At 53.6% G+C, this 15,543-nt stretch overlaps 1 protein-coding gene across 1 annotated transcript; it reads right to left on the bottom strand.

The window, feature by feature from the left end:
- Positions 1-4,382: 4,382 nt before the first annotated feature.
- On the bottom strand, positions 4,383-7,171 carry SP8 (Sp8 transcription factor). Its single transcript, XM_074891998.1, has 2 exons — positions 6,943-7,171; positions 4,383-5,879 (listed from the first exon to the last, which is right to left on the bottom strand). Exons 1-2 carry the CDS (start codon positions 6,961-6,963, stop codon positions 4,383-4,385), a joined length of 1,518 nt encoding a protein of 505 aa, XP_074748099.1. The 5' UTR covers positions 6,964-7,171.
- Positions 7,172-15,543: the final 8,372 nt, after the last annotated feature.

The raw sequence follows: 15,543 nt of genomic DNA, 5'->3' as shown, positions 1-15,543 counted from the left end.
AGCTAGCTTGAAAAAATGCCATACATACACAATAGTAAAAAAATTGGTATTCTGCATCTTAAAGCAGATTATTGGAGAATGTGCTTTCCTCCATGGAAATAGTGAGAAATTTTTTTTAATATCTTTAGGATAATAAAGCGAAGTGTGATGGAGCGAGCTGAGAAAGCAGACCCTGATTTATGCTAAGAAATGCAAGGTTATTCTGATAGAACAAAAGAGTTTTGTCCTTTTGTCATAAATCTGATGAAAGTGTGAGCAACTGCACACCTAATTTGTTCACACCTTTTCCCAGCTCTTTCTTCCCAAAGCTAAACCAGAGGTCGTTTCACAGAATGTAACTGAAGTGTGGCGGGTTTTGGCATGTGCGTACTTACAACCATTGGTACTGAAAGATTTGTTGGACTGCAGCAAGTATCCCTACCCAGTCGCCTTTACAGCTGTGAAGGTGTTGATGGCTGGATTAGCCATCGCATCCACAAATAAAGCCTCTGAGATTTCAATTCTTGCTTTCTACTTTCACATTCCTAGACTAGAAGCAAGCGAGAAGCCAACACCCTTTGATGGCTGTTTAGTCTCGGCAGGCACAGGCCGAGGGTAGCGGGAAAGGCACTATGGCAGGCAGAAATGAAGAGGTGTTTTAAATCGTTTCAGCTGCACACATCTCCCATCACTGGTCTATTGAAAATTTAAACTGGAAAATGACAATGAAAAGCCGGAATAATAGGAAAAGCAGGACACGAAATTCGATAGACATTGCTACGAGCTTGAAGGGGAGAGACTTAAAAGGTCAGAGAGCAAACAGGAATGACCACAATCATCCAAAGGCAGTTGGAAGGTAAGTTGATGGACACCGGTTTGACCTGCGGGTCAGCAAACTAGTTTAACTCTACCTTGATCTGCACAATGCAGAGACAAGTTCCCGGCTCCTATCAAACAACTCAATGCCCTTATCTGGAAGGGTTTAGTAAAAGTAAATCAACTACCAAAAAAAAAGGAGCTATTCAGCCTTCAAGTGCTGGGTTTGGTGGTAAAAGAAAGAAAAAAATATGTGTGTTCTCACACAGCCTGGATCCAAACCGGCAGCTCGCGAGCGGCAGAAGCACACGCTCCTTCCCAGGGGAAGGACGAGTTTTGTTGCAGGCTCTATCCCACTTGCCAGGCAGCCCTGAGACAGAGCAACCAGTGCCCCAGAGAAATCACCAAGCTCGTGGATAGCAGCATTTTGGTAGCACTTTCTTTTCAGGGGGATATCAGAGAAGCAATATTAGAAGTTACCCACTGCTGCATTTCCCTTTTCTTTTCACTTGGTGCTCAGCCCATTCCCTCGGGACTGAAGTCTTCAGGTAACATAAATGCTGCCTCTCGCTCCCACTGGGGAAACCAGGTGCTGCTACACCGCTCCATTTACGTGGTGTTTTAAAATAAATAAATAAATAAAGGGGGGGAAAAAAAGGAGGGGGGGGGGGAAGCAGAGCAAACTGTTGCTTCGTTTCAGTAGCCAACTTCTCAGGCCACAGATGGGTGCATTTGTAATGAAGCACAATCAGAATGCAGCTCAGAGAAACTCAACCAGAACAACTCCTTTTCCAGTGCACGTTAAAAACCCCTTCAATCCCTACACCATGCAGAGAACCAAAATCTTGAATGCATCTGAAGCTGACTAGTCTGCACTGTTTAGCTCTGAATTTGGATACCCGCTGTTTAGGTTATTACTAATAATGTTCTTTACATGTATGCACAAAAGATCTTTCTGCCATGCAGATTTCACGCTCCAGCCCTGATTTTTCAGTACCCCGACAGTGAGCATCACCTCCTTATGTAATCCAAGAGGGCAGATTTCCAAATGGGAATAACACTTCCCCCATGTCCCCCCCAAAAAAAGTGTTAAGAGAAAGTGTTAGTGGTTTGTTGGGGTTTTTTTTGGTTTTTTTTTTTTTTTTTGCCAAAACGCCAGGCGAATGCCCTAACCGCAAAAGACACCAGGCTTTAAGAAACCCTCGCAATAGTGTTTTTATTGTTGTTCGGGGGCAGCTGTGGACAAGATTTAAAGGACACAGCAAGGGCGGTAGCGCTGGACCGCCAGGTTGGCAGCACCCCGCAGCCCCTGAAATCGCCCCAGTTCCCTGTCCTGCGGGGAAAACGCCCCCGGACGGGAAGGGAGTTTTCATGCACAACCGCCAAGTTTCCCACCCCCGAGACCTGCAGAAGTTAGCGCTCGCTACGGCAAATAGCATCGCTCCCAGCCATAACCACGTTACCTAAAAATAAAAGTGGTGGCCCACTTTTTGTCTTTTAAAGCAATAATAACCGTTAGCATTTCAATATTAAACCGCCTTTCACAATGGGGCTGGTGCGACATGAAAAATCAAGTCCAAGGAGAAGGTGTGTGCAAAGCAGCGCCTCGTACAGAGTGGGGTTTGCAAGAGGCACTGCATCGTTAGCTTGATAAAAATGATTTTTTAAAAAAAAAAAAAAAAGGTGTTAAAGCCTTTCCTTTAGTTTCCTCTACGAGCGCATTATACAAAGCATGAAGCAGAATGCCAACTTACTCGTTTCAATGCCTCAAAGCTGCTCTCATTAGGTGCTACAATTTACAACGGGGTTGAATTCGTTGTATTTTCACTTTTCTCTGAAACTCTAGAGAAGGACTCATGCCATATGAGTTCAAAGTAAATCACTGCCTGTAACGATGGAATTAAAAAGAAGAAAAACAATTGGCTGACCTAAGGTAGAATGTTTTATCTGGAGTTTATTAATACCATTTAAAATATTACAGATAAAAATCAATTACATTTCATGCATTTAAAATGCAAATCTAAAATGTTCCAGCGAAGGGCTTTCCATTTCAATGTGAAATATCCAAATTATTTCAACATTACAATGAGACAATTAGTTTGCAGCATTGCAAACCGCTAATGTAGTGTCAGGAGTGTTTATTAACATTTATCAATATTATTTTCAGGAAATACACATAGGCCAACGTTAGTTGAGTTTCACTTGGACAGTTTATTTAATACATGGGTCGTGGCAAACCCACTTTATGAAATATAGGAGAACTCTCACTGTAACTATACCTGAACTGCCAGCAAATGCAAATAAGTACATGCTCCATTAAATTAAATGTCATTCAACATTTATCAAATATTGTTTGCTTAATTACAGTTGTATGCCTACCTAAATTAATATTCAAGCAAAACCTATATCCTGAAGTGCGATTTGATGTACGCTTCAAGGAACGAGTCCAGAAAAAGAATGCAGTGAACCAGGACTGCAACAATAATGCTTTCTCATGACAGGAAAAGAAATAAATTTTTTTTAAAAAAAAGCTCAAGTGTACTTCAATATATTTTCAAATATTTACTGGAAGTAATTTACAAGAAAAATACTATACAAAATCGTCTCCTGGACAACTGCACCTCACACCGATACATTGGTGGAGTTATATTTAATTGTTAGCTAATCTAGAACGATTCCCCAGTTGTACAAACCTATAGGTTCAGACGTATTTTACAAATATTTTAGTTTCCCATCGCCCCCCTTCCCGGCCTCCATTTTTGGCATTGGAACTACAGCTTCGCTTGAAACCCGCGGTGCTTCTTCATTTGTTTGGAGTTAAAAAATATACGAATTTCAACCTAATTATTTTCAGCGTATTTCGCGATTCCTACTCAAACGGAAATTGTACAAATGCGCTGGCAAACGGAATGAAATTTGGACTCGGGGAGGTAAACGGTTTGTGAAAATTTAAAAAAAAAAAAAAAAAAAAAGACAAGAAAAAGGGGGGCGGGGGGGAGAAGGGGAAGCACCCTTCGCTCCGGTCGCGGGGAGCAGAAGCGCTGGGAGCAGTTAAGGAGGTGAGGGCAGTTCTGAGCCTCAGCTCGGCGCCGTCTGGGGACAACGACGCCGGCCGCTGCCGTCGGAGCCCCCCCCGCGGGGCAGCCCCGGCCCGCCCGCCCGCCGGGGGCTCCCGGGGCGCCGCGGCCGTACCGGCTCTAGCGGCGGAGCCGGGGTGGGGGTGGTGCGGGATGCGGGCCGGTTTCCAGCGGGAAAGCGGGAGGGAGCGTGTTGTTTTCCGCTCTAAAGGCAACCCGAGGAGGGCCGGGGGGGGGGGGGGTCTCAAGGCGAAGGGGGGAGGGCGGGGGGCGGCAGCCAGCCTCGCCCCTCGCCGCGCCGCTCCCCGACCCCCGTCGCGGGGCTTGCGCGGCCCGGCCGCCCCCCGCGGGGCTCCGGGCGGGCAGCGGGGCGGCCGCGGGCGCTGAGCGCGGTCCCTGCGGAGCCGCGCCGGCTACTTACGTGTCCGCGTCCCCGCCGCGGGACTGCGCGCCCGCGGGGGGCGGCGGGGCGGCGGGAGGGGGGGCTTGGCGGCCCCGCGCCTCCGCCCGTCACTCCAGGCCGTTGCGGTGGCCGGGCTCGGGGGGCGGCAGCAGCTCCGGGGAGTGGCAGGGCGGGCTGCCGGCCGCGCTGTGCTCGCTGTCGGTGTCGCTGCCCTTCTTGCCGCCGGGGCCGGGGCCGCCGCCGGGGCCGCCGCCGCCGGGGCCGCCGGCGCCGCCGGGGCCGCTGTGGGTCTTGACGTGCTTGCTGAGGTGGTCGCTGCGCATGAAGCGCTTGTTGCAGACGGGGCAGGCGAAGCGCTTCTCGCCCGTGTGGGTCCGCAGGTGCCGCTGCAGCTCGTCGGAGCGGGTGAAGCGCTTCCCGCAGAAGAGCCAGTTGCAGACGAAGGGCCGCTCGCCCGTGTGCCAGCGCAGGTGCGCCTTCAGGTGCGAGGTCTTGCCGTAGACCTTCCCGCAGCCGGGGATGTGGCAGCTGTGCAGCCCCTTGCGCCGCAGGCTGGCCCCCGCCGGCCCCAGCCGCTCGGCCTCCTGGCAGTTGGGGCAGTCGCAGGTGGCGCGGCCCGAGTAGCGGCGGGCGGAGGAGCGCGGCGAGGCGGCCAGCGGTGCGGCGGGACCGCCGCCCAGCATGGAGCCCCCGGCGCCGGCCAGCGGCGAGGGGGCCGAGTCCGGGTAGGACCCGGGCAGCACCGGCTTAAATCCGTCCATGAGGTGCTGCCCGGCGGGGCTGAGGAGGTGCGAGGAGGCGCCGCTGCTGAAGGCCGAGTGGCCCAGGCCCGAGTAATCCGAGTTGTAGCCGCCCAGCGGCGAGTGGAGCGAGGTCTGGAGCCCGCCGGCCGCCGGGTGCAGCGAGCCGGGCAGCGCGGCCGCCCCGTTGGGGCTCTGCACGTCGATCCAGCCGGCCCCCACGTCCCACCAGCTGGAGGCGCCCGCCGAGCCCACCTCGCCGGCGCCCAGCCCCGGGTGCGAGGGCTTGAACCAGGACTCGTAGGGGTGCGCCATGCCCACCCGCGGGTAGATGCCCTGCAGCCCCTCCACCGACGTGTGCACCTTGGAGATGAAGACGGGCTGGTGCGCCGCCGCCTCCTGGCCCGCCGCCCCGCCGCCGCCGCCGCCGCCGCCGCCGCCGCCGCCGCCTCCGGCGCTGCCCGGCGCCTGGAAGACGGAGTAGTCGTTGGCGAAGGGCGAGCTGGCGGCCGCCGCGCTGCTGGAGGTGAGCGAGAAGGCGCTGGAGCCCGGCGAGCCGCCGCAGCTGAACGAGTCCGAGACGAGGGCGGCCGCCGCCGCCGCTGCCGCCGCCGCCGCCGCCGCCGCCGAGGAGCCGTTGCGCGCCGCGCCCGCCACGCCGAAGCCCGGGAGGCCGGAGCCCACGGCGCCGCAGCTGCCGGCCGAGGACGAGGAGGAGGAGGAGGAGCGTTTCCAGGGGTGGAAGCCTTTGCCGAAGGAGGACGCGCTGTCCGAGAGGGCGGACGGCGAGGGGCTGGGGCTGCCGATCTTGTTGCAGGTCGCGGCGAGCATGGCCAGCGGCGTGGAGCCTACCCGCGGTTCCTCCTGCGGGCACAGAGGGGAGAGGGCCGCCCCGCCGGCGTCAGGGACGGAGCGGACCCGCCGCCTCCCCACGTCCCGCTCCCGGCCCCGCTCCCGGCCCCGCTCCGCCGCCCGGCCCCGGGCGCAAAGTTTCGCGCCTCCCGCGGGAGGATCCCTTCGCCGGAGCCGGCACCGCGGCTCTGCCGCCAAGCGCCTTCCGGCGCCGCCAGCCAACCCTCCTCCCACGGAGGAGCTCGGGAAAGGTTAAAAAACGGGGGGGAAAAAGAGAGGGGGGGAAAAGTTGCGTCTGTTACCGTAGCTTTAAAGATGCCCCCGGCACGGCGGCAGCTACGTTTCAGCCGGTTCCCTTTCCCCGGGACCTCGCCGGTCCCTGTCCCTCAGGCCAGTAAGACTATTTTCTTAAATATAGAATTGCAGGATTATCAAATTACTCTTTTAAAAAAAAAAAAAAAAAAAAAACCAAACAAAAAAACCCCAAAACAACAAAAACACCAAAAAAAAGCGCTTCCTTAAAATAAGCCTCATTTACGTACCAAGGATAATTAAATATAAATTTAACATATGTACATATGTATGTATACACAAGTTCAACGTACCTGCTGGACACGGCGGGCTGTGTTATTTTAAAGGGAAATAAAAAGCCACAATCGGTTCCAAATTAGAAATTGCACGCGAAAAAAGATAGTGCTGGGTTTGGGTTGGTTTGTTTTTTTTTTTTTTTTCCTTCCAGCAGTCACATGTAAAGAAGAAAGGCCACTTCTCCGGGGGCACAGGAACAGCACAGCCCAGGCGCTGTAGGTTGTTTCTACAAATGCCCTTAAAACCTTTTCCTGCTCGCTGAAAAGTGACTCTGCCCCTTTTTCCCCCTCTCTCTCTTTCTTTTCTCCTAAACTCACTTGTACTTAAGTTTAAAAAAAAAAAAAAAAAAAAAAGAAAAGAGAGGAAAAAAAAGGCTGAATAGAGGAGACTGATAGCCCCGGTCAAGACAGGGGTTATTTTAACCCCCTCCAATCGACAATAAAAAGAAACCAATTAAACCAGCAAGAGAAAAAATCCTTAGACTCACCCCTAGAAGTGAAGTTGCCATCACACAAAAGTGCCCTCCTCTCAGAGGATCTTTTTTATATTGATAAATCAGAGGCAGTGTTTTTTTTAGAGGTGTGCAATACAATGATCAGTTCCGCCCATTCCACCACAATTGTAGCTCCCTCGCCGGCTTTGAAGTGCCGCTGAGCCGCCGCCAGCCAATCCCCGGTCCCGCCGCCTCGCTCGACGACGTGACTGCGTGAGGTCATCAGCGCCGTCGAGCCCCGCCGGTGGCGGGGCTCGACGGCGCTGATGACCTCACGCAGTCACGTCGTCGAGCGGCGCGGGCCACGGGCCCGGGCCCGCTCCGCGGGGACCCCTCGCCCCGGCTCGGGCTTCTTCGTCCCCGCCAACCCCTTTCCATCACCCACCGCCCCCCCCTCCCGTGCGCGTAATCCGACCGCAGGTTCTTTTTGGAGCGGTTTACGCTTGTTCGGTTTTTTATATCATCATCATCTCCTCAGCGCTACTAGTATTATCATCGCAATGATGGGCGAGGGCGGGGGCATCCCATTTCTCCGCGGGGTCCCCCCACCCCGCTCCCCTCTGTTCAGTCCTCCTTCTCCCGCTTCTTTCGGTACTTGTCGCAGCAAGGGGCGGGGGGGGGGGGGGGGGGGGGAACGACACACACACGACAACAACACTTCAGGCGACTCAACCCCGCTGTTTCAGGCGTGGCTCTCGGCGGCGGGGTGGCACAAGCCGCCCCAGGAGCGGTGGCCCGGAGGGGCTTTGCGGAGCGCGGTCCCGGCGGAGCCCACCGGGACCCCGGGCACAGCCGGGGCCGGCTGCCGGGGCGGCTGCCGCCGCCTCGTCCCGGAGCGGCCGCGAGTCCTCGTGGCTCCGCTCCCCTCGGCTCCTCGCCCAGCCCCGAGCGGCTGCGGGGAAGCGCAGAGGCGGCGCAGGCTGGCCCCGGGGTTGCGGCAGGGGGACACACACAGGGGACGACCGCCCGCTGGGGCCACCCCGGCCCGGCCCCGGTCGCCCAGGTGCTCTCTCCCCTCCGCGGGTTTCCCGCAGCACCGTCCTCACGGAGCTTTGCTTCCTGCGGGCTGCTTTTCTCCTTCTCTCGGCCTCGGGTTTGACCCGTTTCCGTGTCGTGGGGATATTGACTGTCCATCATATCTATTGATCAAGGGGGTAACGTACATTATCATACTTCGAAGGAAGAGTGAAGTAAATTAATGAACTGCTTTCTTTCTCTGAAGGCTGACGGTTACCATAAATGTCGCGTTTCTCTCCGCGAGCTGCTCTGAATGATTTTAGCCTGTTGAGAAGGCGTGACAGGCCAGCCCAGAAGGAGGAAGGGGTGGGGGAAGGAGGGAACTCCGTTTAACAAATAAAAAAGAATTAACTTCATTGCTTTGGTCTCCTTCTATAATGATATTCATTTTACAGACCTAACGCACACTTGTTTAAATTTCGGGTTTAATTTAATCAATACTATCACCCGCGAAGAGGGGAAGAACATTTCCCGGAGAGACTCCCTTGTATGAATGCTTATTAACTTTTTATCTCTACTTCCTTTATCTGATGGAGGTGGGGAGGAACTATTAAGACATAGATCAGAAGGCGTAAGAGCAAAACAAGCATCGTGAGCATTATATTTTAGAGGAATAGAAAATCGCATTTTGTGGTGTGCCAGGTTAGGTAAAAAGATCGACACGCGTTCCTTTCAGCCCCAGAAAGTCTGAGAGACTTTGCCATCCACCGGGGAAGGAGAAGGCGTTAGTGATATATCTCTTTTTAGGAGAGCCTCGCCGGGTGGGTCTTCCCTTCGCATCCGTATTTTGCCTGCACTTGTCTGCCCAGAGGAAACGTGTCCTTTCTTGATCTTTTTCGGGTTTGTTTGTTCCGATGCTTGCCCCGGCTCTTTTGATTTGGGGCCGAAAGTCCTTAATTTTCAGTGCACTTTTCCTTTAAAAGCACCGTGTTGGAAATTATGAAAAACTCGTTGTAAAAATAGTCGTGGGAGTCTTTACAAGGGAACTCAACAGAGAGGGAGGAAAAAAAGGCAAATACATCAGAACCGAATAGAAATCACAAAACTCCTGTCAGTGGCATCTTCCTGCTACTCTGATAATTTCCCTGAGAATGGAAAAGCAGCAGCTTCTGAACTTTGAGCGCGGTGAGCTGATCTTTTCTGAATTCGCCACGGAAACATCTGTAACCTTCCCCCTTTGTATACATTGCCTGCTGGGCAAAGGATTTAAGGAAGCTTACAATTTTGTTTGCATTTGCGTTATTGACCACTGCACTTAAGGGTGCAGTACATCAACATAATATGCGGGGGGGGGGGGGGGGGGGGGCAGCAAGGAGAGGTTTTCCCGAAATTAATTAAAACTTTTTTTTTTCTTTCCATTTGAAGTTTAATGTACGGGAGTAGATAAATGTTCGTGCTGTTTCTTGAAAACCTGTGGGATCCACTCTCAATAAAGCTAAAATCTATTAGCATTCTGTATGCATCTGCAGCATAAATTTCATTTGAATTTCAAATTTAATAAACCAGGAGGTTTTTAATCATCCCTGGTTTTATTTGTTTGATATTAACATGCTTATTGACCGGGTCTGTTGACCAGTTTGATCATTACAGGACAGCAAAAAGTTAATTAAAACGACCACAGCTCCTTAATCATATCATCTGTCTCATCCATGTCGCTCCCTTTATTACAGGCTATGATGGATAGTCTCCCAGATTAATTTCTCTGTTTCTTCGATTTGGACAACAGCTTTTGGGACCTAATTTACATCCTGGGAACAACTTGCTCAAGTCTACCTAACATCTTGTGTCTACAATATACATTAGCAATCTCGGAACTTTAGCCGCAAGGATAGCTGTCGCTAACCTTTCAGGGGGGTGTGGGGGGGTGATTTTTCTCGGAGAAAACCCCGACCCTCCGCGCTGTGGCCGCCGAGCAGACAGAGACGGACAGACCGCTGGACCGGGGGTCCTCCTCTGCCTCCAGACAGCTCTACCGGGGCGCGGGGGAGGGGGGGATTTCTCTTTGGGGAAACAGAGGTCTGTGCTATTTTACAAAGGCGTAGCTGGAAAGATTCAACCGACTGCTGACCACGCCGCATGTCGCATGTCAGTAGGAGCAAGGGAGCGCATTTCATGCCACCCTTGCGCCAGTTCACGGGCACACGCCTTCGAGCCCGACCCCCCTCCTGCCCGCCCGGCTCCGCTCCGCTCCGCCGCCTCGCAAGCGCCCAGCGAGGACGAAGCCCAGCGGCTCCCGCTCCGCTCCCGTGGTCTGCACGGGGAGAAGCCCCTGGACGGGGGCCTCGTCCTCGCCCTCCCCGGGCTCCGGTTTCCAACCGGGTTTGCCCCGCCGCGCCCGCTGCCCCTGGGGAGGTGGGGGCCGGGAGGGAGGTGTCCCCTCCGCCCGCCGCCTTCACCTGGAAGCAGATGTCACCTGGGAGGTTTACCGAGGGGTGACAACCAACTGTCCAAGCGCAGGAGGGCTCGGCTTGGACGGGGAGAGGGAAAAGGGGGAATAGCCCGTGAATGAAACAAACCAGCCACAAGCCAGAAAGGACCGTGCGGGTGCCTGGCGTCACTGAGCAAAGGGGGTGATTAATGTCGTTCTTTTAACCTCCACTCGCACCTCGGCACTGCTGTGGTTTACCTGGGACGTTCCTCTCGCCGCCCGGCTGGGTAGTTTCGCTGGCCGGGGCTCGCCGTCGGGCACCCGGTGCAGCCCGGCCGCAGCGGGCAGTGCGCGGGTGCCCGCGCCTATTGCTACCGAGGTTACCGGCGTTAGTTCTTCCATCAGTGCAAACGTGTCTGTTCCAGGTACCCGCTAAACCCACCGGGCTCCCCGGCCCGCTGCCCACCCCGTGTTTCCCAGCCCGGCCGCGGAGCAGCGCGCAGCGTTGCGCGGCCTGGCTGCTCCCCCGCGCAGGCAGACAGAGCCCGGGCTCCTCGCTGAGCCACTTTGGACAGGGCACACGTCGACCTGCCTGCTCGCAGGCGGCGGAGGGGGGGGATTCACTACGGTGTCTTTCGGCGTTTATTTATTTATTTGCCTGGGCCTGTATTTAAAAAAAAAAAAAAAAAAAAAAAAAAAAAAAACCCAAGCAAGGAAAAAAAAAGCGCCAGTCGGTCGCGCCTCTGAAAGGTCCCTGTAATTAGATTAGCCCGGGAAGACGCCGTGCACATGCCGGTGTGTGCGTGCCTGGGGAGGGAGAGGAAGAGGCACCTTCACACCCACCCTGTTTACATTGCCGGTGCGCGCCCAGATCCGAGCCGCATCTCCTCCTTCTTCTCCCCCTTTTTCCCTGACACCCCCCCCCCGTCCCGTCCCGTCCGTCCCCCGCGATACGTTATCACTGTGCACGCATCGGCGGTCCCTGGGCGGTCACGTAAGTACCGGGAGGCGCCGGAGGGGAGAGCGAGCCCCGGGCCGGGCGCGCTGGCGGCCGGGCGGGGGGAGCGCGGAGCCCCCGCCGCCGGCTGCGGAGCCGGTCGCTTCGGTCCTTCCTAGAATAGATTTGTTTAAGCTGCTTCCTGTTTTTCCTATTATATATCACTTTCTCCCAGGCACCACTTACAGTTAAAAACTACTAAATTCCTCTCCTCAGCGCTATTGATTTCTTTTCATTCTGCTCCGTTAGGAGAGGAGGTAATGCTTCCAGATTACCCCGCGTCTCCTCCAGACGGTTGACAATTGCAATCGCAGTTTCGGGAAGATAAATGTTACTTTGGGAATTGTGTTTAATTACAAATAATCTAGGAGCTGCTCTGAGTCCGATGGTTTAACCACACATGTGTTCAAAGCATTGTACAAGCTTTACAAACGGGTGACAAGATACAGTAAACGTTTGAAAAATCGGTGTGCAAGGCAGGACGTTCCCATTAGATAAACTGCCTGAAGCTGGGTCATGCCCCGAAATACATGCTATTTGTATATAAACATACAAATATATATATATATATAAATACGCGCGTGTGTATATATGCGCGTCTATAAATGTGTGGGTGCGATAGGCACTCGCATATACAAATCCTACAGCACCCAAAATCACAGCCTCCAGAGAACAGAGGAAAATGAAAGCTTTCCACTCTGTATCTATGTATTTATTTATTTCTTTATTTCTTTGTTCTGCCAACTGCACAAAAGTGTCAATGTGGAAAAACAAAACAAAACAAAACCAAAAAAAACCCCAACCCCAAACCCCCTTGCTCGCTGCCGTTCGGGCGGTGGAAGAAGCCCCGCTCCTCCGGGCAAGCCGTCCCCCCGGAGCACCCCGCCAGGAAGGTTGTGCCCCGTCGGTTGGCGCATTCGGCGTGCGCCGCAGCCTCCTCCTCCTCAGTGCTGAACCCCTGCGATCTGACTGGAGAGACCCCAATATTGATATATTTACTGTTCCTCTTAAAATGTAGCTGCCACCTTTCCCTGTCGTTATTTGCCTATATGGCAGATCAATTAGGTCACCCCTCTCCCGCCCCCCCCCCCCCCCCGTCCCCCCCCCCCAGCCGCCTTATTAACTTGCTGGGAGAGGGAGGGGAGGCAGGCGAGCAGCGGGAAGGAGGCAAGGTGGCGACCAGGTTATTCTCTTAACCCGACCTGGCCGCAGGAGCGAGATGAGCAACACTGAACAGATGTCCCCATTTAAGCCATTCTTTTCCCACATGCCTGCTGGATGCTGCCAGGGCGCAGGAAGCTTGCTGCAGACCTGGCCCATTCCCGGCCATTATGGCCAAGTTATTCTGGACCAGTGAGCACGAACAAAATGGGCTTCAGATCGCGTGCTTGAGAATAATTCGACTCCGAGCCCTGGAAGAGCCCCCTCCCCCCATTTTTTTAGGTGGGGGGGGGGGGGGACGGGGACGGGTTTCAGCCCTGATCGCAGGAGGAGAACTTCTCAAAAGATCGTCAGCCCCTTCCCCCTCCCTCTCTTCGGCAAATATGGTATAATTTACAGAGCAACTTAATAATCCGAGGGGCACCGCAAAAGCCCTTTGCGTTGTAAACCGCTTCTAATTACCTGCCAGAGCAATTAGCTGACTATCACGAAGAAATTAGATCGCTCAATGTAGCATAAATAATGCGAATAATTTTGTAAGGAGAATGGAAAGCGAGACCTGGTGTTTCTTTATAAGGAAATAACACCTCGTACTGTACGAACCCTACATGAACACATATTAATGTCTAGGCATGCACGGAAATGAATCCGAACATGAACCCTCTGGCTTAGATTCAGCACTTTCTTCATTTACATATGCGGGGTGAAAGTCGGCTTCCAGGCGTTTAGATACAGAGCTCTTCCAGATCACAGTAATTAACACATAGCGACTTCAATAGGAAAACCTGTTTTCCAGATGATTTTTACAATGCGGCTTTATGTCTCATTTGGCAGTTTAAATAGCTGGAGTTGTTTTCTGGCTGCATCTCCACTATCATCTGTTGAGCATATTTTGCCTAGAATAGTGACCAAAACTTCCGAGCCCATTTTTTTTTGTTTTTTAGTAGATGACTAATATACTGGGCATGCCTAGAGACTTCGGGCGGGCTTTCTCCTCGTAGGGGCTAGTTCTTCGAGAAGATTTTACGGAATCGCCTTAGAAGTTTATGCTATTTAACAATTATATTTATTTTTTTCTTGCTGCATTTCACCTTGAAGGATCGAAAGTCTTTGCACCACTCTCTCTGGTTGAATATTTTATCTCAGGAGGAAAATGCTGTTTTCCAAATTAAAATGTACAGGTAATAGATGGTCTGTAGGGATTTAAGTGTACGTGTATGAGCCCCTAAGAATTAGGCTCTTAAATAACAAACTTTGCGAGATATTTCTTCACGCTGCTGGATCTATGGCTGCGGAATTGAGGAAGGAGGTTGTGCCCACAAACGGCAGGACCGTCGTGTAATGAAAGTGCCTCCACAGCTGAATTCAGCTAAAGCGAATTGAGTTTGTTTCTGGTGTGTGTGTGTGTCTCCCGCCCCTCCCGTACTGAGAAAACTGCTCCTCAGAAAGCTAGACGTGAAGGTGCCAGATCGTAGTGAAACTCATCCCAGCCCAAACTACAGCTCGGAGGCACGCTGGGATTTAGCGTAACTCGTTAGGAGTGCTCCGGGTTATGGATAAACACAACTAATTAGGTTTATCTTTGATAAATAGAAGCAGCAGCGCATACTGTGATTCCTTTAAATGCATCTTCGAAGGGGGGAAAAGCTGAGCGTATGGTCAAATCTCCCGTAACTTTTCAGAGGGTTTTTTCCTCCTGCTTCCACGCTAACGCAGCAGCTATGAAGCGGCTGGTCAGACACCCTCGTCCCCACGTTGTCGCCGCAGAAGTTGCGACTAGATCTGAACACGGCTTCTCAGCCTCTCCAGGTCTGAACGGGACTGCTCAGCTGCCCCGCAGCCCCCACGTAGCACACACTGAATTGTACAGCATGTTTAACGATTCTTGCTCTTCGGCTAATTAGAGACGGCTTTGAAGCTCCATTACCGGCAGCAAAATTATTGCGGTCAGTTTAGGCCAAATTCTGCGGTCCTTAATGGAGCGAAACCCCCACTGAAGTCAATGGGATAGAAGTCAATGGGCGTTGTGCTCTATTAAGGAGCACAGAATGTGTCCCTTTGTGATTTAGAGATTAAAAATCGGTATCGGTACGACGGGCGTTTAAGGCGGTCACGCTCTCGGGGCGGGATCTCATCCGCGACACGGGAAGGGCCCGATCCCTGATCCCTCTCCCACTCCGCGGGCTGAGCCCCGCGGCCCCCCGGGGGAGACGCCGAGGGCAGGATCGGTGCCGCGGGGGGGGGGGGGGTGGGGGTGGTGTAGGGGTGGTGGTGGTGGGGTGTGTGTGTGTGTGTTATTAATCATCAACCGAGGCCAGACAAAAGGACTTTTCCGGCGGTCCTGAAAGAAGCAAAACTTCAGTCCCCCGCGGGCTTCAGCCCCCCGGGGCGGGTGGGGGGACTGTCAGTGCCGTGGGAGGAATTTGCTCCGTCCCGCCGCCCCGAGCCGATCCCCAACCTCCCGGCGTGGCGGGGACGTCCGTCGCGTGTCCACCCCCGCCCCCCGTGGGTGATGTCTCCAGCCACTGGCCGAAGAGGGTCTTTTTCCCAGCGGGGCTTTGGACGCCGAGACTCCTGCGTGAGGGCGCAGGAGCGGCCCCTCGGAGCCCAGAGCCGGCACCCGCCGGGCAGGTACCAGGGCTGGGGAAGTCTCCTTCCTCACCGTGACTACCCATCCCCTGCTCGCCACGTCATTTGGCAGCCAACTCCAGAGCGCGGGTTTAAGGTGCCGGTTTGGGCTAACTCCTGATCTCTGAAATGGGGGTTGACTGCGCCTTATAAAAGATTTCCTCATCATCGGCACTGAACAGCACTGAAAACGCCCGAGGAAAAGCCCGTTTTACAGAACTGAAGGAAATGCAGCAGGTTGCTTAAATAGGACCATGGTCTAATATTCTTTCTCTTTGGGGGAGATCTGGACACACGCACACACCACGCAGAGCGATCTTCCTTTCTTCTTTTTCTTGCCCTAGTGGAAACTAGAAAGCCTTCAGGAAAACTTCGCAGCGTTTTTCCCTGAGCGCAGAGGGGCACACACAGCTGATCCTCTAGG

This window comes from Strix uralensis, chromosome 1, assembly GCF_047716275.1.
Source record: "Strix uralensis isolate ZFMK-TIS-50842 chromosome 1, bStrUra1, whole genome shotgun sequence".
Classification (NCBI taxonomy): Eukaryota; Metazoa; Chordata; class Aves; order Strigiformes; family Strigidae; genus Strix; species Strix uralensis.
This window is presented reverse-complemented; position numbering and strand designations above follow the sequence as displayed.